General features: G+C 48.9%; 1 protein-coding gene across 2 annotated transcripts; it reads left to right on the top strand.

Annotated features, from left to right (window-relative positions):
* The first annotated feature begins 3,968 nt into the window (after nucleotides 1–3,968).
* On the top strand, nucleotides 3,969–22,802 carry TRIB3 (tribbles pseudokinase 3). Of its 2 annotated transcripts, XM_053574506.1 has the most exons (5): nucleotides 3,969–4,217; nucleotides 10,419–10,462; nucleotides 11,249–11,539; nucleotides 15,649–15,941; nucleotides 21,180–22,802. In XM_053574506.1, exons 3-5 carry the CDS (start codon nucleotides 11,249–11,251, stop codon nucleotides 21,670–21,672), a joined length of 1,077 nt encoding a protein of 358 aa, XP_053430481.1. In that variant the 5' UTR covers nucleotides 3,969–4,217; nucleotides 10,419–10,462; the 3' UTR covers nucleotides 21,673–22,802. The 2 variants fall into 2 exon arrangements, with proteins under 2 accessions (XP_053430481.1, XP_053430480.1); XM_053574505.1 differs by lacking the exon at nucleotides 10,419–10,462.
* The last annotated feature ends 1,894 nt before the right edge of the window (nucleotides 22,803–24,696 follow it).

The following is a 24,696-nucleotide window of genomic DNA, read 5'->3' as shown; positions in this document are numbered from 1 at the left end:
AGTCCCAGCTGCTCGGGAGGCTGAGGCAGGAGAATTGTGGAAGCCCAAGAGCTGGAGGCTGCTGTGAGTCCTGTGACGTCATGGCACTCTACCGAGGGTGGTAAAGTGAGGCTCTGTCTCTACAAAAAAAAAAAAAAAGATACTACAATTTATCTTAGCCAAAAGGCTGAGAAGTGATCATTAATAATTTCTATATGTTTTTTTCTTTGAGGCAGAGTCTTACTATGTCGCCCTCGGTAGAGTGCTGTGCCATCACAGTTCACAGCAACCTCCAACTCTTGGGCTTAAGCGATTTCCTTGCCTCAGCCTCCCAAGAGCCCACCAACTCCTAGCTACTGTTGGTTGCAGTTGTCATTGTTGTTTAGCAGGCCTGGCCAGGCTCAAACACGCCAGCCTCAGTGTATGTGGCCCCAGTACTCTACTCACTGAGCTGTGGGCACCAAGCCAATAATTTCTATATTGATTATCAGTCAAGATAGTAAAATGCTGAGTATATTGGATTAAATAGAATAAATTATTAAAATTAACTTACTTTACCAGTTTCTTTTTATTTTTTGTCAATATGCAACTGAAAGAAATTTTTTTTTGGAAACAGATTCTTGTTCTGTTGTCTAGGCTAGAGTGGCATAGTGTCACCCTAGCTCACAGCAACCTCAAACTCCTGAGTTCAAGCTATCCTGCTGTCTCAGACTCCTAAGTAACTAGGACTGCAAGCACCTGCCACAATTCCCCACTAATTTTTCTATTTTTAGTAGAGATGGGGTCTTGCTCTTGCTCAGCCTGGTCTAGATCTTTTGAGCTCAAGAGATCCTATTACTTTGGCTTCCCAGAGTGCTAGGATTATAGGCCTGAGTCACTGTGCCAGGCCTAAAAAATTTTGGATTACATATATGGCTCACATTATGTTTCTATTGAAAAGTCCTGGTCTAAAGAATTGGTATTTGATAACTGCAAACATGTCAAAGTCCCCAAATTTGGGGGTTATGCCCAGGTGCCATTCCTGTAACCATACCCACAAGTCCACGTGTAGGATGTTAGGTTGCAAAGATTGTGAAATGTCCCAGGACAGCTTAGGCACTGGAGACAGCTGCCCCAGGTTCAAATCTCAAATACAACAAGGTGAGTGGGCGTGGGTAAGTCCTTTACCTTGACTCTTCTTGCCTATAGAATGGCAATGACTGTGCCATCTCATGGTTCTTTTAAATGCTCCATGTTCCTGCCTCAAGGCCTTTGCGCAAGCTGTTTTCTCTATTCCCCCCATGGCACCCTTCACCTCATCTCTTCCTTAAGATCTTAATTTAAACATCACCTTTCTGAGGCGCCCTACTGAAAATAGTTACCCTCAGTCATGATAGAGAACAAATCTTTTTTATTCAAGAAAATACATAACATGATCTATTTAAGATGATCTTGGTTTTGATTTTATTTTTTTTTATAATGGTCTGTCTCCCTAATGATTTAAAAGATCTGTGAGGACAGGGATGAGTCATTCTGGTCACTGCTGAGTTCCCAACATTTAGAACAGGAGCTGACATAGCACAAAACAAAGTCAGGAATGTATGAGCAAACCCAGCACAGTGCTGGCTTTAGAGCAGTGCTCAGAAAATAAGCATCAGGCCGAGAAAAGGGGCTCATGTCTGCAATCCTAGCACTCTGGGAGGCTGAGGAGGGTGGATTGCTTGAGTTTAGGAGTTCGAGACCAGCCTGACTAAGAGTGAGACCTATCTCTACTAAAAGTAGAAAAATTAGCTGGGTGTTGTGGCTGGCACCTGTAGTCCCAGCTACTTGAGAGTCTGAGGCAAGTGGACTGCTCAAGCCCAGGCGTTTGAGGTTGCTGTGACACAACGGCACTCTACCCAGGGCAACAGAGTGAGACTTTGTCTCAAAAAAAAAAAAAAAAGGCGGCTCCCTTAACTCAGTGGGCAGGGTGGCCGCCGCATACAATGAGGGTGGCAGGTTCGAACCTGGCTTGGGCCAGCTAAGAAACAATAGCAACTGCAACAAAAAAATAGCTGGGCATTGTTGCAGGCACCTGTAGTCCCAGCTACTTGGGAGGCTGAGGCAAGAGAATCACTTAAGCCTAAGAGTTTGAGGTTGCTTTGAGCTGTGATGCCACAGCACTCTACCCAGGGTGACAGCTTGAGACAAGAAAGAAAGAAAAGAAAGAAGGAAGGAAGGGGAGAGAGAGAAAGAAAAAACATGCATCCCACCTTCCCTGGCACGTACAGCTGTGGAAGAAGAAAATAAGTTTATTTATCTCTCCCCAGCAAGGGAGTTGCTAAAGCTAAATAACACCCCAGAATCCTCCAGTGTGCCCCAAGGCTGAGACACAGATGAGCTGGTCCCTGGGGTTCAGGAACCAGAGAAACAGAGACCGTTCTGCCTGCCTCCCATTTAGCCTCTGCCTAGAGGAGTTATTTTTTTGACACTCATGAGTTCAGATCAAAAGGGATTTCTAGGCTCAGTGCCTGTGGCTCAAGCACTTACACTTGAGCTGGCCGGTTCGAATCCAGCCCGAGCCTGTCAAACAACAATGAAGGCTGCAAACCTCCCTGCCCCCCACCAAAAAAATAGCCGGGCATTGTAGCAGGCGCCTGTAATTCCAGTTACTTGGGAGGCAGAGGCAAGAGAATCGCTTGAGCCCGGGAGTTAGAGGTTACTATGACCTGTGATGCCATGGCACTCTACTGAGGGTGACAGCTTGAGGCTCTGTCTCAAAAAAAAAAAAAAAAAAGAGGGTAGGGGATTTCTAAGAAAGGTGCTGGAGGCTGGACATTGTGGCTCATGCTTATAATCCCAGCACTCTGGGAGGCTGAGGTAGGTGGATCACTTGAGCTCAGGAGTAAGAGGGAGACCCCATCTCTACTAAAAATGGCATTGTGGTGGGTGCCTATAGTCCCAGCAACTTGGGAGGCTGAGGTAAAAGGATATCTTGAGCCCAAGAGCTTGAGGTTGCTATGAGCTATGATGCCATGGCAGTGTACCCAGGGCCTCAGAGTGAGATTCTGTTGGAAGGAAGGGAAGGAGGGAGGGACGAAAGGAAAGGAAAAGATACTGGCCAGGGCCTTGCAGGGATGTTTCACTCAACAGCAAGTGGCACCGGGGCCTCCCAGGCCTGGGGTGCAAGGCCTGTTGTAGGTCCCTTTCGTTCCCTGAGACCCATTGTTTTCACTCTATTTATTGAGATTGAGCCCCTAAGAGTGTCCATTCTAAGCGTTTTACAAGTATTAAGTCATTTAATCCTCACAACAACATTATGGGGTACTATTATGAGCTCGTTTTATGGAAAAGGAAACTTAAGGCAGGGGTTTAAGTAGCTTTCTTGGGGTATCCCAGCGGGTTGGAGCAGCGGTGGAACGCGCATAGGTAGGATAGCTCTATGCTGCATGCTCGTAACCATCAGACATCGCTGCCTTTTCCCAATGAATGCCGGGAAGCTCTGCCCACGCAGGTCTCCTCGGGACACCACCCTGGTTCTTTTGAGCCCAGAGTCAGCTCTTAAGTCTGTAAGCCTTCTCCAAACTCCTGGGCTTACTCTGGCTCTCAATGGAATGGGGAGAATGGAACTTCCTGCCTACTCAGCTCGCCAAAAGGTTAAAAAAAAAAAAAAGCAACGGTGGGAACGCGCTTTATAAACGGGGAAGCACCCAGGAAACAGTCAGTTTGCTCTTTTTCTTTTCAGCACCCATCCTGAGGAGGTATGTTCTTTGCATTTCATAGATAGGGGAATTGAGGCTCAGAAAAGCAAAAAAAAAAAAAAAAAATCCAAAGTAAGAGTCAGTGGCTGGTGTCTGCACACGAGCTCCGGGGACAGGGCGGGACTGAGTAAGGGGGTAGAGACTAGACACCCCTAGCTGGTCGGCTGGCCACCGGGCGGACCTACTGGAGACGCCCGAGCGGAGCGGGCTCGGGCGGAGTCCCGGAGAGGCGGGGCGCGGGGGATGGTGCAATCCCCGGCCTGAGGGCATCAGGCGGCGGCTGATTAGCTCAGGTTTGCATCACCCGGGCCGGGATCTGGAGCTGGCGCCTGGCGCCCTCGAAACACTCGCAGCAGAAGCGGCGCCGGCTCCGCACGCGTCGGCTGTTTGGGGTCCGAGCCCGGGCGGGACCTGGATCGGATCCCGACCTCAGCCGCAGAAGTGCGGGCCCCGGTTCACCTGCGCTGCCCCAGAGCACCGGCAGCGCCAGGACCCACGAGGGTCACACGGGCAAGCAAGGTATCGGTGGAGGGCCGGAGACTGGCAGGTTGGAGGGAGCGGCCGGGGGAACTCGGGCGCCGGAGCCTCCGGGAGTCGGTGTGCTGCCTGTTACACATAACTTTTAACACACCGGCTGTCCGGGGGGCGCCTTGGGCCGAGTGCCACCCGGAATCTCAGGTGACGCGGCCCCGCAGGGCGTGGGGTCGCCCAAGTGTGGCTGAATTGGGCTGGGGCTGGGCTGCGCACCTGCGGGCAGAGTTGGGGGAGCCGGAGACTGAGATGTCTGGCTGTCACCTGGAGAGAAGGGCATGCCGTTGTCTGTTTTGTGTGAGTGTGCGGCAGGGAACTTGTGTGGTTGGGGAGGGTTGTGTGTGAGGGACCCGTGTGGTGTATTTGTCGGGGTGTCTCCGAGGGTCCTCGTGAGCCTGTTGGTGAGAGGTGTAGGTGGGAATGGGTCTCAGGTCTGTATGTGTATCCGTGGATGGTCACCACCGTTCAGAGGGCTGGGCACCTGGTGACTGTGAGGGGGACATCGCCAGGACCAGCCTGGGGTGCCCTGGGAACAGGCCGCATTCGGAGCTCCAGGTGCGGTGCAGAGTCAGTGGGAGCCAGGACGCAGCGCGCGGGATGCGGGCCCCGCAGGTGTGGGGCCCCTCACCCGCCAGTGGCTGCGGGTTGCAGGCTGCGCTGTACGCGTGTGCACTTTGTGCCTCGGGCCGACCGGAGGTGTGGGGGAGGCGCGAGCCCAGGTCAGGCTCCAGGCTCTCGGGCCCACCCTCCTTCCCTTTGCCTCGCCCCCTCCAGTCCCAGTGCCGCCCCTTAATTTCCGCTGAACTTTCTAACCCCAAACACCCTCGGCCCGCCGCTTCCGCTCCCACGGGAGGGGCCTGGCTGGGGGAGGCGGGACGATGCGAGGTCGCCTGCTGCCCTCGGGACGGATGTCCGACCGGGCCTTGGACAACAAGGCGAGCGTGGCCTTGTTGGTGTCGCTGTGCGTGCGTGTGTGTGCATGTGCGCGCGCACGCTTAGTGTAACGCGCTCGGTGTAACGCGCTCTCGTTTCCCTGGGTCCCAGCTGTGTCAGGGAACAGAAAGGGACTGCCTTCTGCCCAGCAGGTTTTAGTTCTGCATCCTGGCCTACAAAGTCCCTTGCTGTTTTAAAGACTCAATTACCCCATCTCCCCTGTGGAGCTTATCTTAGGCCACGCACCTCTGAGGATGTTAGGTCCTAGGCAGCTTGGATGTGGCCCGGGCCCAGAGTTAGGTAGGCTCCTGCTGCGCAAGACACCAAGCATCTGTCAGGAGTTTGGATGACGACTTGGGGCAGTCTTAATGATGATGGTGACTTGGGGTAAGGGTTAATCCTTGGGAAGTTTCTAAGAGGCAGTGGCACTCAGCCTCTCCAGCTATGAGTAGTAATAATAGTAGTAGAAGTAGCAGTGGAGCAATAGCAGTGACCACTTCCTGACACCCATCTCACAGCAGGTGCACACTAAGTTCTACATGCTTTACTTGTGTTTTCATTTCATCATTACAAAAATCCTGTGAGTTAGCCAGGTGAGGTGGCTCTTGACTGTAATCCTAGCACTCTGGGAGGCCAAGGTGGGAGAATTGCTTGAGCTCAGGAGTTCGAGAACAGCCTGAGCAAAAGCCAGACCCTGTCTCTACTAAAAATGGAAAAACTAGCTGGGCATAGTGGTGGGCACCTATAATCCTAGCTACTCAGGAGGCTGAGGCAAGAGGACTGTTCAAGTCCAAGAGTTTGAGGTTGCTTTGAGCTATGATGATGCCATGGCATGACAGAGTGAAACTGTGTCTCAAAAAAAAAAAATCCTGTGAGCTTTTATTATTTATTTATTTTTAGAGACAGAGTCTCACTTTGTCGCCCTCAGTAGAGTGCCATGGCATCACAGCTTACAGCAACCTCCAGCTCTTGGGCTTAGGCGATTCTCTTGCCTCAGTATCCCAACTAGCTGGGACTACAGGCACCCGCCACAACGCCCAGCTACTCTTCCCACTTTACATGAACTAGGACTCAAAAGGCTGAGGAACTTGCTCAGGACTGTCCAGCCAGGAAGGGTCTAAGCTAGGATTATAACATAGGAACATCTGAGTCCATCCACTCCTGACTGCTCACGCCAGCACTATGTATGACACCTTACTCTAAGGTGGGGTTCCTTCCCTCTCAAGGCAGTCCTTTGCGTTTGGGAGCGGCGTGATTAGAGAAGTGCATCTCAGTTTGAAAACTGACTCTGATGTTTCCCCATTAAACCTGCCTCAGACTTTTGGGAAGGTCTTAAACAGGCCTGAAGTCTGTCTCCCTCTATCTCTCACATACCTGGGTCTGGGCCTCCTTGGAATAGAGCTCACATGGGTGGTTCAGACCAGTCCTGGAGAGAACCTTCCCATTCCGGCATGCCATTGCCCTCTCTTCCACCCACCTCACACACAGTCACACAGCTTCGAGTGTGGTGGTTTCTCTGCTATGCTGAGTGAATGAATCTTGTGGCCTTTGAGAAACCCTCTAGCCCTCCCTCACTCTCAACTGATGATGAAAATGAGCTGTCTAGGGCGGCGCCTGTGGCTCAACGTGTAGGGCGCCGGTCCCATATGCCGGAGGTGGCGGGTTCAAGCCCAGCCCCGGCCAAAAAAAAAAAAAAGAAAATGAGCTGTCTGGTGGACTAACCCTGCATATGGGCCCTGTGATTCCAGAAGCTCTTGGGCCACCAAGCAACAGTAGATAAAATTCACATTTGGAAAAAAGAAATACACTCTGGCTTGAAATACTCAAGCAATGAATAAATGCAGAATATTTTATTTTATTTCCTTTTATTTTGAGTCTCACTCAGTTACCCAGGTTACAGTGCAATGCTATCAGCTTAGCTCACAGCAGCCTCAAACTCCTGGCTTCAAGCCATCTCCTATCTCACACTCCCCAGTAGCTGGGACTACAGGTGCCTGCCACAACATACAGCTAATTTATTTTAGTTTTAGTAGAGATGGGAGTCTCATTCTTGCTCAGGCTGGTTTCGAACTCCTGAGCTCAAGGGATCCTCTGGCCTGGCCCTCCCAGAGTGCCAGGATTATAGGCGTGAGTCCTGCACCTGGCCTGAATGCAAATCTTTTTTTTTTTTTTTTTTGAGACAGAGTCTTACTGTGTCACCCTCAGTAGAGTGCTATGGCATCATAGCTCACAGCAATCTCAAACTCTTGGTCTTAAGTGATTCTCTTGCCTCAGCCTCCCAAATAGCTGGGACTATAAGTGCACATCACACTGGCTATTTTTAGAGATGGGGGGGTCTCACTCTTGTTCAGGCTGGTCTCAAACTATTAAGCTCAAGCAAGCCACCGTGCAGAGCCTAACTTTTTTTTTGTTTGTTTGTTTTTTTGCAGTTTTGGCCGGGGCTGGGTTTGAACCTGTCACCTCTGGCATATGGGGCCAGCGCCCTACTCCTTTGAGCCACAGGCACCACCCCTAACTTTTCTTTCTTTTTTTTTTGTAGCGACAGAGTCTCATTGCCCTCGGTAGCGTCCGGCATCACAAAGCTCACGGCAACCTCCAACTCCTGGGCTTGAGCGATTCTCTTGCCTCAGCCTCCTAAGTAGCTGGACTACAGGCACCTGCCACAATGCCTGGCTATTTTTTTGTTGCAGTTCGGCTGAGGTGGGTTTTGAACCCGCCACCCTCGGTATATGGGGCTGGTGCCTTATCCACTGAGCCACAGGCACCACCCTTCTTTCTTTCTTTCCTTTTTTTTTTTAGAGATGAGGTCTCAGAACTCAGGCAATCCACCCACCTTGGCCTCCCAGAGTGCTAGGATTACAGGCATGAGCCACTGAGCCTGGCCAGAATGCAGAATCTTTAAGATATTGAAACTGGAAACTCTTTGCCTCTGCCAGATCCCTTTCCTTCCAAGAGGGTAGAAGCTACTGTGGCCAGTTTAGTCTGGGCCCTTCTAGGCCTTTTCCTGTGCACATACAGATGTGGAAATATATCATTTATATGCTGGTGAGGTTTTTCACATAAATAAGATCACCTGCATATATCATTAAGCAGCTTGCTTTGTTCCCTTGACAATATACGGAGTATCTGTTCTAGAACATACACTCCTGTGCGCCTTCAGTACATACCTCATTCATTGATCATCCTCCCCCCACCTTCCATACCGATGCAGTAAAGTCTCTTTCCCTCCCACTCACCAGCCACCAATTCCATCTCTCCACTTTACTTTTTTCTTTTCATTTAACGGTTTACTCAGAGATCTTTCCAATTAGTACATAAAGAGCATCATCAACTTTTTAAATGACTATAAATTGTTCCACTGTGCGGATGAAGTATAATTTATTTAACTGGTCCTCTAATGAGATAGCCATTTAATTGTTTCTATCACAAAAGCTGCAGGAATAACATTGTACTTGCATCATTTTACACACACACACACACACACACACACACACGCGTGCGCGCGCACACACCTCTATCAAATAAATTCCTGGCAATGGGGTTAATTGCAGAATCAAAGCTCATGCATGTTTTTCAATTTGATATTGTCAAAATACACTCCCTGAAGGTTGCACTGTTTATTCTCCTACTCTTACTGTCTTTACTGTTAGTGGCTTCATTGTTGTACAGTATTCCTCAGCATACACCCACTTTTCATGCTTTTGCCGGGACAGAACACGTCTAGAATTAAACTTAGTGATTTTCTTCCAGGGTCCCCCAAATGAGAACTTCTCCAGCTCAGGAAACGAAGTCGTCATTCCTCCTCTTTGCAGGAGCCAAAGGCTGGCCCTCACATTGATCCCACCTTTCCCTCACCCCTGACAGCCAATCTATCGATTTCCCTACTCCGACACTGAGTCCCTCTATCTTCCTCCTATAAGCCCTTGACTTTGTGTCTCCATCCCAACTAGTACCCTCCTAGTCCAGGCCACCTTCTCTTGCCTGTAATACTGTGCTGGCCTCCTAGCTGGTCTCGCTGCCCCTGTCTCATACTCTCAAATGTACTCTAAAAGCATATTGTTGCCCTGCTGAAAATCCTTCAATGGCTCTCGACTGCCTTTGGAAAAAGTCCAGATATCATGGTATATTAATTAGGTTTAGCCTTGGCAGTAACACAGAAATAGCTACTTAATAGCAGCTAAAATGAAATATGTGTGGGGCAGCGCCTGTGGCTCAAAGGAGTAGGGCGCCAGCCCCATATGCCAAAGGTGGTGGGTTCAAAAACTGCAAAAAAAAAAAAAAACACCTAAAATGAAATATGTGTGGAAGTTTATTTCTTTCCTATGTAAAAAGCCTGGAGGCAGGCAGGCCAAGTTGGCCTGGTTCTCTGTGTGTTGGGACTCAGGCTCCTCCCTTGTTGCTCTGCTGCATGTGGTGGTCTTGGACTTGGATTCGGGCTTCTGGGTCAAAGATGGATGCTGGAGCTCCAGCAGTCAAGTCCACACTCCAACCTTCAGTAAAGGAGGAAACAAGGGGTTAAGCCCTCCCTTTTAAGGACTTTGTTCCAGGAGTTGCACATAATAGGTCTATTTATACCCTACTAGCTGCAAGGGAGAGTCTACTCTGGGTGTCCTTGTGTTCAGCTAAAATCCTCATGTTCTAATCCAATGTAAGAAGAGGAGAACTGAAATTGGGGGACAACTAGCCATCTCTGTCATGTAGTGCTTATAGAGCACCTTACTTTTTTCTTTAACTTTTCATATTTTTCTGCAGATACATTCATTCTCCAATATGTTCTTGGGGAACATGCAACATGCCCTTTTGCCTCTTCCCTCTCCCTAGAACAATAGTTACTAGACACAGCATCAACCTCATGTAGGAACTTGTTATAAATGCAAATTCACTTGCTTCCCTCTGGACCTTCTGAATCAGCTACTCTGGGAGCAGGGCCCTGCGATGTATGTTATAACAAGGCTTCCAGGTGATTCTAATGCCTGCTCAAGTTTGAAAACCATTGAACCAGAATATGACTCTCCACATCGCTGGCTAACTCTGACTCTCATTCAGGTCTCAATTTAGGGACCACCATTTCCAAAAACTCCTCTCTTGAAGTCCCAGCCTAGAAGGGAGACCTCTCTGGGTTCCCAGAGTCCCAGGCTTCTCCCTACAATAGGACTGATCACACCGGACTTAATTTTGTGATTCCTTATCTGCTCTCCAAATAGCCTGGGTGATCCTGACAGCAAGAATGCTGTCTAATTCATTCCTCTTCCCTAGGACCCTCCCAGGGCCAGACTCAGCAGCAGCCCAGTGAGTGTGAAGTAAATGAATAAGATCTCATCTCTCTCATATCTGTGAATGTTCTAGACCCACACATTATGAGATGGATTGATTTTCTTTACTGTGATTTTTTAGGAACAAGCTGTGTTTTCAAACAGGTATTTATTTCTTTAAATGTGAATTTCTGAGTAGGAAATATATTTATGTGGTTCAAAATTCAAAAAGTATAAAAGTACATGTCCCAGTCCAACTTTGTGTATCCTTCCAGGGAGAAGAGTTTATACATATACAAACATATATGTATGCAGCATAATATATTCATGTTCATTTTCTTTTTTACATAGAGCACTGTGTACACATATCTCTGTGTTTGGCTTTTTCCTCTTAGTACATCTGAGGGATCAGATAGAGAGCTTCCTGGTCCTTCCTCAGAGCTTTATGGTACCATGTTTCCACTACATGGCTGTACCATGACGTTTTAACTCAGCAGTTCTCAACCTGTGGGTCGTGACCCGCAGGAGCTGTATTAAAGGGCTGCAGCATTAGGAAGGTTGAGAACCACTGCTTTAACTAGTCTTCTGCTACCCAACATTTGGAACAGTACCTGACAATCAGCTTTTCACATATTTAATCATTTTTGTGAGCAGTTTAACTGGAGTATAAATGCCGAGAAGTGGGACACCAGTCAAGGGGGTGTGCTGTTGTCATTTTAACCCACACTGTCAAATCACCCTCCATAAAGGCTGTGCCATGCACCCTCTCACCACAGGGAAAAAGAGGGGCCACGGCACAGCTTCCCCTTAGTGTTTTTCTCCTGTTCTTTCTAGATGCGAGCCACCCCTTTGGCTGCTCCTTCAGACACCCCCTCCAGGAAGAAGCAGTTGGAGCTGGATGATGACTTAGACACCCAGTGCCCCATTCGGAAACGAGCTCGAAGTGGGGTCCAGCCCAGGCCATCCCCCTTCCCACTACCTCTGAGCCCACCCCCTGCTCCAGATCGTGCTCCTGCTGTGGCCACAGGCTCCCGGCTTGGGCCCTATGTCCTCCTGGAGCCTAAGGAGGGCGGGCGAGTCTACCGGGCCCTGCACTGCCCCACAGGCACTGAATACACGTGCAAGGTATGTGCCCACAGCCACTCTCCCCAACATCACAGGAGGCCTCGAAAGGCTCTTGCCTCCAGGGAATTTCAAGGACACTGAGAAGTCCTTGTATTCATAGATTCCTATGTCCATTTGGGGAAGCACTGAGCCCTTGGGGAGGCTGAGACCAGAAAGGAAACCAGATACGGCCCCAGCCCTGGGGATTTCGCAGCTGAGGCCCTATCCGGTGATAAATGCAGTGAAGGTGGAGCTCAGGGACCATGTGAGCACAGAGGAGATGCCTCTAACATATTCATGGGGGTGTCAGAGAAAGGTGAGTAGGAGTTAGCCAGATAGAAGTGAGAGAGGGAGGGGCGGCCCATATGCCAAAGGTGGTGGATTCAAACCCAGCCCCGGCCAAACTGCAACAAAAAAAAAAGAAGTGAGAGAGGGAGTTGCAGATAGGGAGAATAGCCTTGCAAAGGCCTGGAGGAGAGAGTTGTGAAGAGACTTCACTATGGCCAGAGGGAAGAGGCAGTGGAGAATGGGGCAGCCGCTGGCCATGAAAACATCAGGAAGGAGCTTCCATTAGGCTGTGGGGAGCCCCTGAAGATGTTAGCACAAGAGAAAGCTAAGATGTGATGGACATCAGAACTTGTAGGACCCCAGATGTGATTGGGCCATTTTACAAATAGGAAGACTGAGGTCAAGAGAGGGGAAGGGCCATGCATAAAGTTACATAGCATCAGGCTTGGCTCCTAGGGTGAGGGAAGGGGTAGAGAAGTCTGAGGATTCCTGACCTAAATCAGGAAATGGGGTTGGGTGCGGTGGCTCACACCTATAATCCTAGCACTCTGGGAGGCCAAGGCAGGTAGATTGTTTGAAGTCAGGAATTTTAGACCAGCCTGCACAAGAGAGAGACCGCATCTCTACTAAAAATAGAAAAACTAGCTGGGAGTAGTAGCAAGTGCCTGTAGTCGCAGCTACTCAGGAGGCTGAGGCAAGAGATCACGTGAGTCCAGATGGCTGAGGTTGCTTGTGAGCTATGATGCCATAGCACTCTACCCAGGATAACAGAGTGAGACTGTCTCAAAAAAAAAAAAAAAAAAAATCAAAAAATCAGGAAATAGGCAGGGCTAAAGCCCCCTGAGTGTCAGCCCATGTAGGACATTGGCAAAGGGACAGAGATGAGAATGCAGTCTAACAATATTTACTGCGTACCGGGTGCTATGCTGATTGCTTAGTGTACACAGTTTCTTTTAATCTTCACACAACCAGTGAGATAGGTACAGTTACTGGGCCCATTTTACTGATAAAGGACCCCAAGGCTCAGAGAGGTGTGGTTACTCACCACATCCCAAAGCCAGGAGGTGTCAGAACTGGGATTAGGCCTGGCAGGCTGAGTCCAGAGAGCCTCGTGTCCCGTGCTAGAACAACAGTTTCAGACACAACCAGGGCAGGCTGCCCCAGGTAGGCAAGTGTAAGGAAGATGGGGGATGGACACCTAGATACACAAGGGAAGGGCAGAGGGGGGCATGGTTCCCTTGGAAATCCACAGAGAGGTGGAGAAACTTAAGAAAATCCTGGTGGGAGCCCAGCACTGGCTCCAGCTCCTGATGCTGGGGGGTACAGTGTGCGGGTGGAGAGATCTAGACAAGGTACAGCCCCAGCTTCACCTGAGCTCTGGGCTGCCAGTGCTCTCATCCCGCTGCTCTCCAGGGACCCCTGAACTCTGGATCCCCTTCTTGCAGCATCACAGGTTCTTTTCCATTGCCACTGGGAAGGCAAGCCCATGAGAAGAGGAATGATCCAAGCAGGCCTGAGGCAGCAGCACCATGCTTTCACAGGGCCCCATTCACCAGAAACATTCAGGGAAATCCACCAGGATGGCCTCATCCCCATGCCAGTGTGAACTGCGAGGGCCAAACTATCATTTCCAGAGTACCCCTGCTTTTCTGGTCATTGTATAGAAATAGCAGTATCCTATCTTACAAGCCATGCACTGTGCTGTGGTTAAAAAACAAAGTTCAGGGCGGCGCCTGTGGCTCAACGGAGTAGGGCGCCCGCCCCATATGCCAGAGGTGGCGGGTTCAAACCCAGCCTTGGCCAAAAACTGCAAAAACAAAACAAAACAAAACAAAGTTCAGCTCGTGGGAAAGACCAGTAATGCACAAAGGCATTAAGTAAACATGTGCCATGTGATCATAAGTGCTATGGAGGAAAAATAAAGCTGGAAACAGGGAGATCGAGGGACACGGAGGACAGTGGTGCAGGTGATTTTAGCTAGAGGGTGACCTTTGAGCAGTGAATGAATGGAAGGAGCCAGCCTATGGATCTAGGGCAGAGGTTCTCAACCTGTGGGTCGTGACTGTATTAAAGGGTCACGGCATTAGGAAGGTTGAGAACCTCTAGAGGAACAGTGTCCAGGCAGCAGGTGCCGCAAGCACAAATGCACAGTGGAAGGAATGGGCTTGCCTTAACTAAAACAAACAAATAGGCTTGGCATCCATAGCTCAGTGGTTAGGGCACCTGCCACATACACCGGAGCTGGTGGGTTTGAACCCAGCCTGGGCCTGCTACACAAACAAACAAACAAACAAAATAGCTGGGTATTGTGGCAGGCACCTGTAGTCCCAGGTACTTGGGAGGCTGAGGCAAGAGAATGGCTTGAGTCCAACAGTTTGAGGTGGCCATGAGCTATGACTTCACAGCGCTCTACAGAGGGGCGACAAAGTGAGACTGTCTCAAAAACTAAAAATAAATAAATACAGGCCAGACATGCTGGCTCTCTGGGAGGCCAAGGTGGATGGATTGCCTGAGCTCACAGATTTGAGACCAGCCTGAACCCAGAGGGAGACCCTGTCTCTAAAAATAGCTGGGCGTTTTGGTGGACACCTATAGTCCCACCTACTCGGGAGGCTGAGGCAAGAGGATCACTTGAGCCCAAGACTTTGAGGTTGCTATGAACTATGACGCCATGGCACTCTCTACCAAGGGTGATAAAGTGAGACTCTGTCTCAAAAATAAACAAATAAATAAATACAAGTTAAAAAAATAGAAAAAACTAGCTGGACATCGTGGTGGGTGCCTGTAGTCCCAGCTACTCAGGAGGCTGAGGCAAGAGAATTGCTTGAGTTCAAGAGTTTGAGGTTTCTGTGAGCTGTGATGATGCCTGGGCATTCTACCCACAGCAATAGAGTGAAACTCTGTCTCAAAAAAAAAAAGTTTCTGTTCTGGGTTATTTCCTCTATGTCACCTCAGGTTTTTTTTGTTTTTTTTTTTGAGACAGAGTCCCACTATGTCACCCTTGGTAGAGTGCTGTGGGGTCACAGCTCACAGCAACCTCAAACTCGGGCTTAAAAGCGATTCTCTTGCCTCAGCCTCCCAAGTAGCTGAGACTACAGGTGTCCACCACAACATCTGGCTAAATTTTTGTTGTAGTTGTCGTTGTTTAGCAGGCTTGGCCGGGTTCAAACCTGCCAGGCACGGTGTATGTGGCCAGCGTCCTAACCCCTGAGCTACAGGCGCTGAGCCTCAACTGTTTTTTTTAATTATATGCTTTAAATTTTTCTCATAGATATGTAAATGCTTTTTTTTCCTGTGTGGCATAGTTAACATAACATGTAATGGGTTTAAAGTCAGACAAACCAAAGTGAGCATACTAGCTTTGCCGCTGATTGGCTATTTGGCTTCTAACAAGTCAACTTCCCTTTTCTGAAGGTCAGTCTCACCATCATTAAAGTGGGACATACCTTTCAGGGCTAGGGTGAGGTTTCCCTGGAATGCCCTTAACCCCTAACACATTTCCCAACCCTCACCACCCTTCCCATCTATGCCTGTTCTCTGCTCCACACCATTGCAGCCACACTGATCTTTGCCGGAGTTTCCAGATCAGGTCAAGCTTTCTCTCGCCTCAGGGCCTGTGCACTGTCTATGCCCCTCCACTTAGAACACGGGCTGTGTGGCCTCTCAGCTTCCCTAACTTTAAAATGGGGCAGGTTACCCTACTTAAAGGGCTGTTGTCATGGCTGAGAGACTAGGTAAGTGAAGCACTTGGCACAGCGCCCAGCACCCACCTGGGACTGTTGGCGAGGCCAGCCCAAGCTCCCGGGGGTCCCCACCACGCTCACACCATCCTCTGTCCACAGGTGTACCCGGCCCGCGAGGCCCTGGCCGTGCTCGAGCCCTACGCGCGACTGCCCCCCCATGAGCACGTGGCGCGACCTGCCCAGGTGATGGCAGGCACCCAGCGCCTCTATACCTTCTTCTCTCGGACCCATGGGGACATGCACAGCCTGGTGCGCAGCCGCTGCGGCGTGCCGGAGCCTGAGGCCGCTGTGCTCTTCCGCCAGATGGCCGCCGCCCTGGCGCACTGTCACCAGCACGGTCTAGTCCTGCGTGACCTCAAGCTGTGTCGTTTTGTCTTCACAGACTCTGAGAGGTGAGTGGGGCCGCAGAGATCTCGCCCACAGACACACCAGAGCAGTGGTTCTCAACCTTCCTAATGCCGCAAGGTATTTTCATTGTTAAAAAAGGGTCACGACCCACAGGTTGAGAACTGCTGCACTAGAGGGTGGGCCATGATGGAGACCCAGAAAGGCAGAGCAACCTAGTTAAGAGATGGACAAGCCTAGACTAACGTGCACACACTGCCCAGTTCATTCCCAAAGTGGACCCAGTTCTCTTGGAAGGCCCTGCATGTGGAGCACTGTGGCCATGGTAATCACAGTAGCTGACAGTGAGGAAGGGTATCACTGCATTGCCAGGCTTGTCTGGACCCTTAAAATATGAAGTAGGTACTGTTATCCTCCCATAAGGAAGTTGAGGCCCAGAGAGGTCATGTAACTTGCCCAAGATCCCACAGCTAAATAATGAGTAAAGCTCAGGATTTGAACCCAGATCTGATTCCAGAGCCTGGATGCTAATTCACTCTGAGCTTGAGAGACAGAGTGACTCTAGGTGACTCTAGGTCACCCAGGGTCTCTGAGTCTCAGTTTCCCCACTGGTAGGGGAAATGGGTGGATTGTTAGGATGTTTCCAGGATTCCAAGAGCACAGCCAAAGAGAGCCTGAGTTTCCCTACGTGGAAACTTTTTCTGTGAAATTGAAAATTAGCACTTTTTGGTGGTGCCTGTGGCTCAAAGGAGTAGGGCGCTGGCCCCATATACCAGAGGTGGTGGGTTCAAACCCAGCCCCGGCCAAAAAAAAATTAGCACTTTTTGGTTAAAAGATAACAGTGTTTCTCTAGGTTGGAATACTAAGAAGACAAATATTGATAAGATAACTCTCCTCAGAAGAGAGGCAGAGGGACCTGTCCCCTGTCCCTTCCCTAGAGGCTCTTCAGGGTATGTCAGGGAGTGCACCGCGCAGCTGAGAATAACCACCAGGAGCATCAGTTTCATCTCAAGATACTTTTGTGGAAGAAAGAGTGTGACCCCATTGTATTTTTTTTTCTTTTTGAGACAGAGTCTCACTTTGTAGCCCTTGGTAGAGTGCCGTGAAGTCACAACTAACAGCAACCTCAAACTCTTGGGCTCATGTTATCCCCTTGCCTCAGCCTACGAGTACCTGAGGTGCCCATCACAATGCCTGGCTATTTTTAGAAATAAGGTCTTGCTCTGGTTCAGGCTGGGCTCCAACCTGTTTGCTCAGGTAATCCACCCCCCGCCTCGGCCTCCCAGAGTGCTGGGATTACAGGTGTAAGCCACTGTGTTTGGCCCTCTGTTGTATTTTTTTTTTTTTAACTTTTTCTTTTGAAATAATTTTAGATTTTTGGAAAAGTGACAAAAATAGTTCAAAGACTTCCTATATATCCGTCACCCGGTTTCCACTAACATGAACACTTTACATAGCCATAGTACAATTATCAAAACTAAGAAATTGACCTTGGCAGAGCACTACTGACCCTAAACTGCAGATTCATTGAGACTTCCCTAGTGTCCCACAAAAGTCCCTTTGTTGTCCAGGATGCAGTCCAGGATCCCATGCTCCACTTAGTTGTCATGTTCCCTTGGTTTCCTCTAATCCGAGACAATTCCTCAGTCTGTCCCTTTCTTTCATGACCTTGAGACTTTTGAAGAGTATTTCACAAACACTGACTAATCTTGTGAATAACAGTATTGTGTGTGTGTGTGTGTGTGTGTGTGTAGGGGAGAGAGAAAAAGAGAGAGAAAATATTACTGGGCCATTTTACAGTTACTTTGTTTGTCCCTCAATTTGGATTGTTTTCCCACAGTTACATGGAAAAGTTAGATTGCAGTTATGTGTTTTTGGCAAGAACACCACAGAGGTGATAGTCTGCCCAGCACATCATATTGGGTCATTATGTGATAGGTCATTACTGTGATCACTTGGTTAAGGTAGTGTCTGCCAGGTCTCTCCACTGTAAAATTCCTAATTTAGGCTGTGGTGGCTCACACCTGTAACCCTAGCACTCTGGGAGGCTGAGGCAGGTGGATTGCTTGAACTCACGAGTTTGAGACCAGCTGGAGCAAGAGCAAGACCCTGTCTCTACTAAAAATAGAAAAACTGAGGCAAGAGGATTGCTCGAGCCTCAGATGGAGGTTGCTGTGAGCTATGACGCCTCAGCACTATACTCAGGGTGACAGCTTGAGACTCTGTCTCAAAGATAATGATAAAATAAAATTCCTAATTTACCCTTTTGTAATTAATAAATACCTTGAGGGAGGTACTTTGAGGCTATGCATATTAATATCCTGTTTTTCTCAACTTTCACCCATTAATTTTAGCAGCCATCCATCTTACCTATAGCAGTTGTTTTTGTTTTTGTTTGAGACAAAGTTTCACTTTGTTGCCCTTGGTAGAGTGCTGTGGCATCATAGCTCACAGCAACCTCAAACTCTTGGGCTCAAGTGATCCTCTCACCTCAGCTTCCTGAGTAGCTGGGACTATGGGTGCCTGCTGCAACCCAGCTATTTTTAGAGATGGGGTCTTGCTCTTGCTCAGGCTGGTCTTGAACTTTTGAGCTCAGGCAATCCATCCTCCTCGGCCTCCTAGAGTGCTGAGATTACAAGCGTGAGCCACTGTGCTTGGCCTACCTATAACAGTATTATTGTGGTGTTTGCTTACAGATGACTTTCTATTTCCTTCTTCTACATTTTATATTAAAATGAACACGCTGCCCAGGTGCAGTGGCTCATGCCTGTAATCCTTGTGCTCTGGGAGCCTGAGGTAGGTGGATTGCTTGAGCTCAGGAGTTCAAGACCAGCAAGAGTAAGACCTCCATCTCTACTAAAAATAGAAAAATTTGAATTTAGCCGAGTGTTGTGGGGGGCAGTTGCAGCCCTAGCTACTCAGGAAGCTGAAGCAGGAGGATCTTTTGAGCCCAAGTCTGAGGTTGCTGTGAGCTATGATGACACAACAGCACTCAACCTAGGCCAACAGACTGAGACTCTGTCTCAAAAAAAACCAACCAAACAAAAAAACCCCCAAAACATGAACATGCTTTTTAGCAAGAAGGAGAATGTAAAAGTTATATTGATTTTTAAGCTAGTACATAGCTTTAAACTAAGCTTAGGGTGGGTACAACTACCCTAGACCTCCCAGCGGAGTGAAAGTGTTTCCTTCTCTCTCCAGACAATAGTTTGAGAATTGGTAGTAGAAGAGGGACTGTGAGTCAGACAGACTGGTTCTGCTTCATACCTGTGTTTTGGCCCTGAGCAATTGGCTACACCTGCCTGAGCCCTGATTTCTTCATCTGTAAAATGGGCCAATAATATTGTCTCTCTTTCTCTCCCCTACACACACACACACACACACACACGCATGCAATACTGTGATTCGTAGGATTAGTCAGTGTTTGTGCAATGCCCTTAGGCACCCAGATAGTGTTACCATAAGGAAGGAGATTAATCACAGCAATAACAAGATTATTACTGTTTAAGCCATCTAGAGCACTCCATGGGAGTTGTTTAAAATGGTAGTTCTCCAACCTTTTTGGCACCACGGACCAGTTTCATGGAAGACAATTTTTCCACAGAAGGTGGGTATCATTAGATTCTCATAAGGAGCTTGCAACATAGATCCCTCTAATGTGCAGTTTACAGCAGGGTTCGTGCTCCTATGAAAATCTAATGCTATCCTGATCTGCCAGGAGATGGAGCTTAGACAGTGAAGCAAGTGATGATGAAACTTCTCTCCCAGGCTCGCCTGTCTGCTCCCCTCCTGCTGTGGGGCCCCCAGTTCCTAACAGGCCATGGACAGGTATGAGTCCTCTGCCTGGGGCTTAGAGACCACAGGTTTAAAATACAAGTTGCAAATAGGCTATACACACTTCCCCTCTCCCCTAAGAACCCATTTGTTTGTGTTTTTAATTGAACTTGGTTACTAACATTTTAAAAACTGGGACTTTTACATTAAAATATGATTTCTGGCTTCTCAGAGAAAAAAATGGGAATATGAGGCCACCTTGGGAATTACATGAGTGGTTCACAGCACTTGTGAACCAGTGTTGCCATCCAGCCTGACTCCTTAGAGCTATAAAATGGTGTCTTTGTTCCAGGTGGTAGCCAGGACAGAATGAGATGAGCCAGGTAATGCACCTAGCCTAGGGCCAGGGCTAGTGGACATTTAATAAATACTAGACTGTGCACAGTAGCTCACACCTGTAACCTACAGCTTTGGGAGGCTGAGGTCGGAGGTCAAGAGTAGAGACCAGCCTAGGCAATAGCAGTAGTGAGACTCCTGTCTTTACAAAAAATTTAAAAAATTAGCCAAGCATGATGTACACACCTATAGTCCCAGCTACTTAGGAGACAGAGGCAAGAGGATCACTTGAGCCCAGGAGTTTGAGGTTGTAGTGAGCTATGATCATACCACTGCACTCCACCCTGGGCAACAGAGCAAGACCCTGTCTTTTATTTATTTTTTTTTTTGAGATAGAGTCTCAGGCTGTTGCCCTGGGTAGAGTGCCATGGCATCACAGCTCACAGCAACCTCAAACTCTTGGGCCTAAGCCATTCTCTTGCCTCAGCCTCCCAAGTAGCTGGGACCACAGGTGCCCACCACAATGCCCAGCCATTTTTGTTGTTGTTGCAGCAATTGTCATTGTTGTTTTAGCTGACCGGGGCTGGGTTTGAACCTGCCAGCCTCAGTGCATGTGCCCAGTGCCCTACCCACTGAGCTATGGGTGACCCTGTCTTAAAAAAAAGAAATAAATAAAAACCATACTGAGTTTTTGTCAATGGTGCCCTTTTTAGGCAAGGCTGGTGTTGATACGTCTTGGCACACTTTCTGTTTCTCTCATTTTATTACCTGCCTAGACCCTAAGTTTGCATCTGGTTTAAGATAGGCTTTTTTTTTTTAAATCCCAAAGTACTGGGATTACAGGTGTGAGCTACTACCACACCCAGCCTGATTTAAAAGAGTTTCAACCCTCTCAGGTCCCTGAGTCCCCTCCCCAAGGGACTGTTGGGAAGTGATGTGTTCCTTTCAGAGTCTTAGTTTAAATGTAATTTCTCTGCGACCTTAAGAAACAACCTAACCTCTTTCAGCGTCAGCTTCCTCATGTGTAAAACAAGATCAGTCACCCAACCTCATAGGACTGGCTCATGTCTGTCAGATGCCAGCAGCCACTCAGAAGTGGGTACCATTATGGTGATAGTGCCAGGTGGCAGCGTGGGGATTCCAGAGAAGACTTGACCCCTCTGTCTCTGCCGCAGGACAAAGCTGGTGCTGGAGAACCTGGAGGATGCCTGTGTGCTGACCAGTCCGGATGACTCTCTGTGGGACAAGCATGCGTGCCCAGCATATGTGGGACCCGAGATCCTCAGCTCCAGGGCATCCTACTCGGGCAAGGCGGCTGACATCTGGAGCCTGGGCGTGGCACTCTTCACCATGCTAGCCGGCCACTACCCTTTCCAGGACTCAGAGCCTGCCCTGCTCTTTGGCAAGATACGTCGTGGTGCCTTTGCCCTACCTGAGGGCCTCTCAGCTGCAGCCCGCTGCCTGGTCCGCTGCCTCCTTCGACGGGAGCCCACTGAGCGGCTCACAGCCACAGGCATCCTGCTGCACCCCTGGCTGCAGGAGGACCGGGTCCCTTCAGCCTCATCGCAATCCCACCTCTGCGAGGCTGACCAGGTGGTCCCTGATGGGCGGGGGCTGGAGGAAGCAGAGGAAGAGGAGGGAGAAAGAGAGGTAGATCTCTATGGCTAGGCCACCCTACCAGACTCTCAGCTGCAAACAGTGGATTGAATTTGGGGCGTCCTCAAGCTTTCTCCTGCCATTTTTAACTGAGCCAAACCTTAAGTGCCTTCGAGAAGGGAGAAAGGAAGCCTGTGCAGAGTGTGCTGTGTGCCCGTCAGTGTGTTCTGCACACACACAAGGTCCGCTCGGGCGCTCCCTGTGTACCGAGCTCTCTGGTCTAGGTGCTGGGAACATAACAGTGAGCAAAGGAGACAAGACTCACTGCTCGCACCACAGAGCTGGCAGGTTAGCATTCTTTTTTTTTCTTCTTCTTTTTTTGAGGCAGAGAGTCTTACTCTGTTGCCCTGGCTAGAGGCCAGTGGCATCATCACAGCTCACTGCAACCTCCAACTTCTGGGCTCAGGTGACCCTCCTACCTCTACACTGGGCACACTTAGTACCAGTGTCATCTACCACTTGTACTGATGCTCAGCCACTTCTGCCTGTTGGACAGTCCCTTTCATAAACAACCAAGCTGCCTTTGTTTTTTTTTTTTTTTTCTGAAACAGAGTCTAACTCTGTTGCCCCAGGTTAGAGTGCCGTGGTGTCAGCCTAACTCACAACAACCTCAAATTCCTGCGTTCAAGTGACCCTTCTGCCTGAGCCTCCTGAATAGCTGGGACTACAGGTGCCTATCACAATGCTCGGCTAATTTTTCTATTTTTAGTAGAGATGGGGTCTAGCTCTTGTTCAGACTGGTCTCAAACTCTTGAGCTCAAGAGATCCTCCCACCTCGGCCTCCCAGAGAGCCAGGATTACAGGTGTGAGCCACCACCCTTGGCCCCCCAGTTGCCTTTGTATCTTGCACTTTTTCAGAGAAAGGGAGGTATCCCTGTGCCAAAGGCTGCAGGCCTTTCTCCTGCAATCAGGACTCCAGAGCCCAGGCTGCACTGGGAATTGTGCTCCCAGCAGCTCTATCCTCTTGATCAAGAGATTTTCCTTCCAGGCCCAAGCCAAGGATTTGGGCTGGAAGAAAAAAATCCTGCAGTGTTCAAACTTTTGGCTTCTCTGCACCTTACTGGAAGAAGAAGAATTGTCTTGGGCCACACATTAAATACACAAACAAAAGCTGATTAGCAAAAAAAAACAAAAAAGAAAAAGTTTGTGCATAATTTTTGTGATATCCACCACCACAGATAGGCAGAAAAGTCTTCACATAATCTGCGTGCAGCGCGGGCCATAGTTTGGACGCTCCTGATCTAAACTATGAGACTGGTTCTCATGTAATGCAAGGAATGGTTTGGAATTTGGGTCCAGGCCTGTTGACCTTGGTGGCCCTGGACCTAAGCACCAAGATTAGGGGACAAGATTATGCATGGTCTGTCCTGTGGCCAACTGGAAAATCTCAAGCCCTATCTGTCGGTACATTTGGGGTCCAGATCAATAGTATGGGTTTTAGATACCATGAATATATATTTTTACCTGTGCCTAATAAAGGAGTTATGAAATAATTTTATTTTCCCAGAAGACTTCTTCTATCTTTTCCTACTATCTCTTACCAGTTTTCCTTGCCTTCCAATCTGGCCCTGTGGTGAAAGGCCAGAGGCCTTATGCCTCAGCCTCAGCTGAGCAGATCGGGAGAACAGATCCCCTCAGATTCCTTGCAGCCCAGCCAGTCTTTGCACACTCTGTTTCTTCTGGAGGCAGTGGTATTTCCATTGGGATACTTTCCTCCAAGCAAAGTGGCTTAAACAAGAAAGAAATATGTTTCCTAGAAAGCAAGAAATCAATAGATGGTGTGGGCTTCAGTGCTGTTTCATTCAGCCCTCAGGGCTATTTGCAGGTACCTGGCTCACCAGGCTCTTTCTGTCCCTTTGCTCTGTTGTCCTTAGAGATTGCTGGCCCAATGGCTACAGAAGTCCCAGGCATCACATTACAGAGGTCTGTGACCGGAGGAAGGACTGGGCCCCTCTGTCTGGTCCCTTTCGGTCACACTAGTGTGGCACTATAGTACTTGAGAACCCAGTACCCTGGAGTCAGGCTGCCCAGAATTAAGTTCTGGCTCCATGACTGCCCAGAATTAAGTTCTGGCTCCATGACTGCCCAGAATTAAGTCCTAGCTGTTTGACCCTTGGCAAGTTTCTTAACCATTCTATGCCTCAGATTATTCCTCTGTAAAATGGGGGATAATAATAGTCCCCTACTTGTGAAAGTTGAATGAGTTATTTTATGTAAAGTACTTAGAACAAGTAGTGCCTGGCACAAGTGAGCTGTTCTCATAGGTCTTCCTTGCCATGGGGGAAGTTTTCCCAGAAGCAAGGCTAATAGATGTTACCACACACTTCATTGGCCAGCTTGGGTCACATGCCCTTTCCTGACCAATCACCAGTAAGGAAGATGTGTTTCCCATTAATCATGGCGATCCTCCAGCTGCAGGTGGAGGCAGCCTCCGCAAAGGAAGCTCATACTTTGTAAGAGAGAGGAGAGAGACCTGCACGAAATCCAGTTCTGAGAGGGAGGTGATAGTGGGGGAAAAATGTGGAGGAGCAGAGAGGTGGCCTGGTTAACAGCTTGCTAACTGCAGGTATTTGAGGCAGACCATCTTACATCACCTAGCACCAGGTGACTTCCAGCTGACTACAGACACAGACATCAGCCAAGCTGGCCCAGACTAGAAGAATTGCCCAGGTAATAAAGTCATGAGTTACATTGAATAATTGTTTTAGGGCACTAAGCTTTGGGCTATTTTGTTATACAGCAGACACTAACTGATACAGATGAGTCAGCCTCATCTGTGCATCCAGCAGCATTCCCAAAGACAGGGCCCCACTATACCTCATCACAGCAGCCCCTGACCTCTATTCTTACCCCTCCTAGCTCCAACAGACCCTGTCTGGGTTCCCTTGCAAGCTAAGTGTTATCCCTGGTATCAGTGGAGCAAGAGGAAGGGGGGCAAACTCACTTAAGATGAGGGCTGCTGCCGGGCAGGTACTGTGCCAACCCTTCACCACATTACACAGAGTTCACTTACTTCCTCATGACAATCTGACAAGG

Source organism: Nycticebus coucang, chromosome 21, assembly GCF_027406575.1.
Source record: "Nycticebus coucang isolate mNycCou1 chromosome 21, mNycCou1.pri, whole genome shotgun sequence".
NCBI classification, from domain to species: Eukaryota; Metazoa; Chordata; class Mammalia; order Primates; family Lorisidae; genus Nycticebus; species Nycticebus coucang.
Note: the sequence above shows the minus strand (reverse complement) of the source record. Positions and strands in the feature narration are given on the sequence as shown.

Excerpts from the sequence above, each read along its gene's own strand:
- TRIB3 (XM_053574505.1), top strand. The coding sequence starts at position 11,249 with ATGCGAGCCACCCCTTTGGCTGCTCCTTCAGACACCCCCTCCAGGAAG. Across the intron at positions 11,540-15,648 it reads GCACTGAATACACGTGCAAG|GTGTACCCGGCCCGCGAGGC; the intron begins GTATGTGCCCAC and ends CTCTGTCCACAG. Across the intron at positions 15,942-21,179 it reads GTCTTCACAGACTCTGAGAG|GACAAAGCTGGTGCTGGAGA; the intron begins GTGAGTGGGGCC and ends TCTCTGCCGCAG.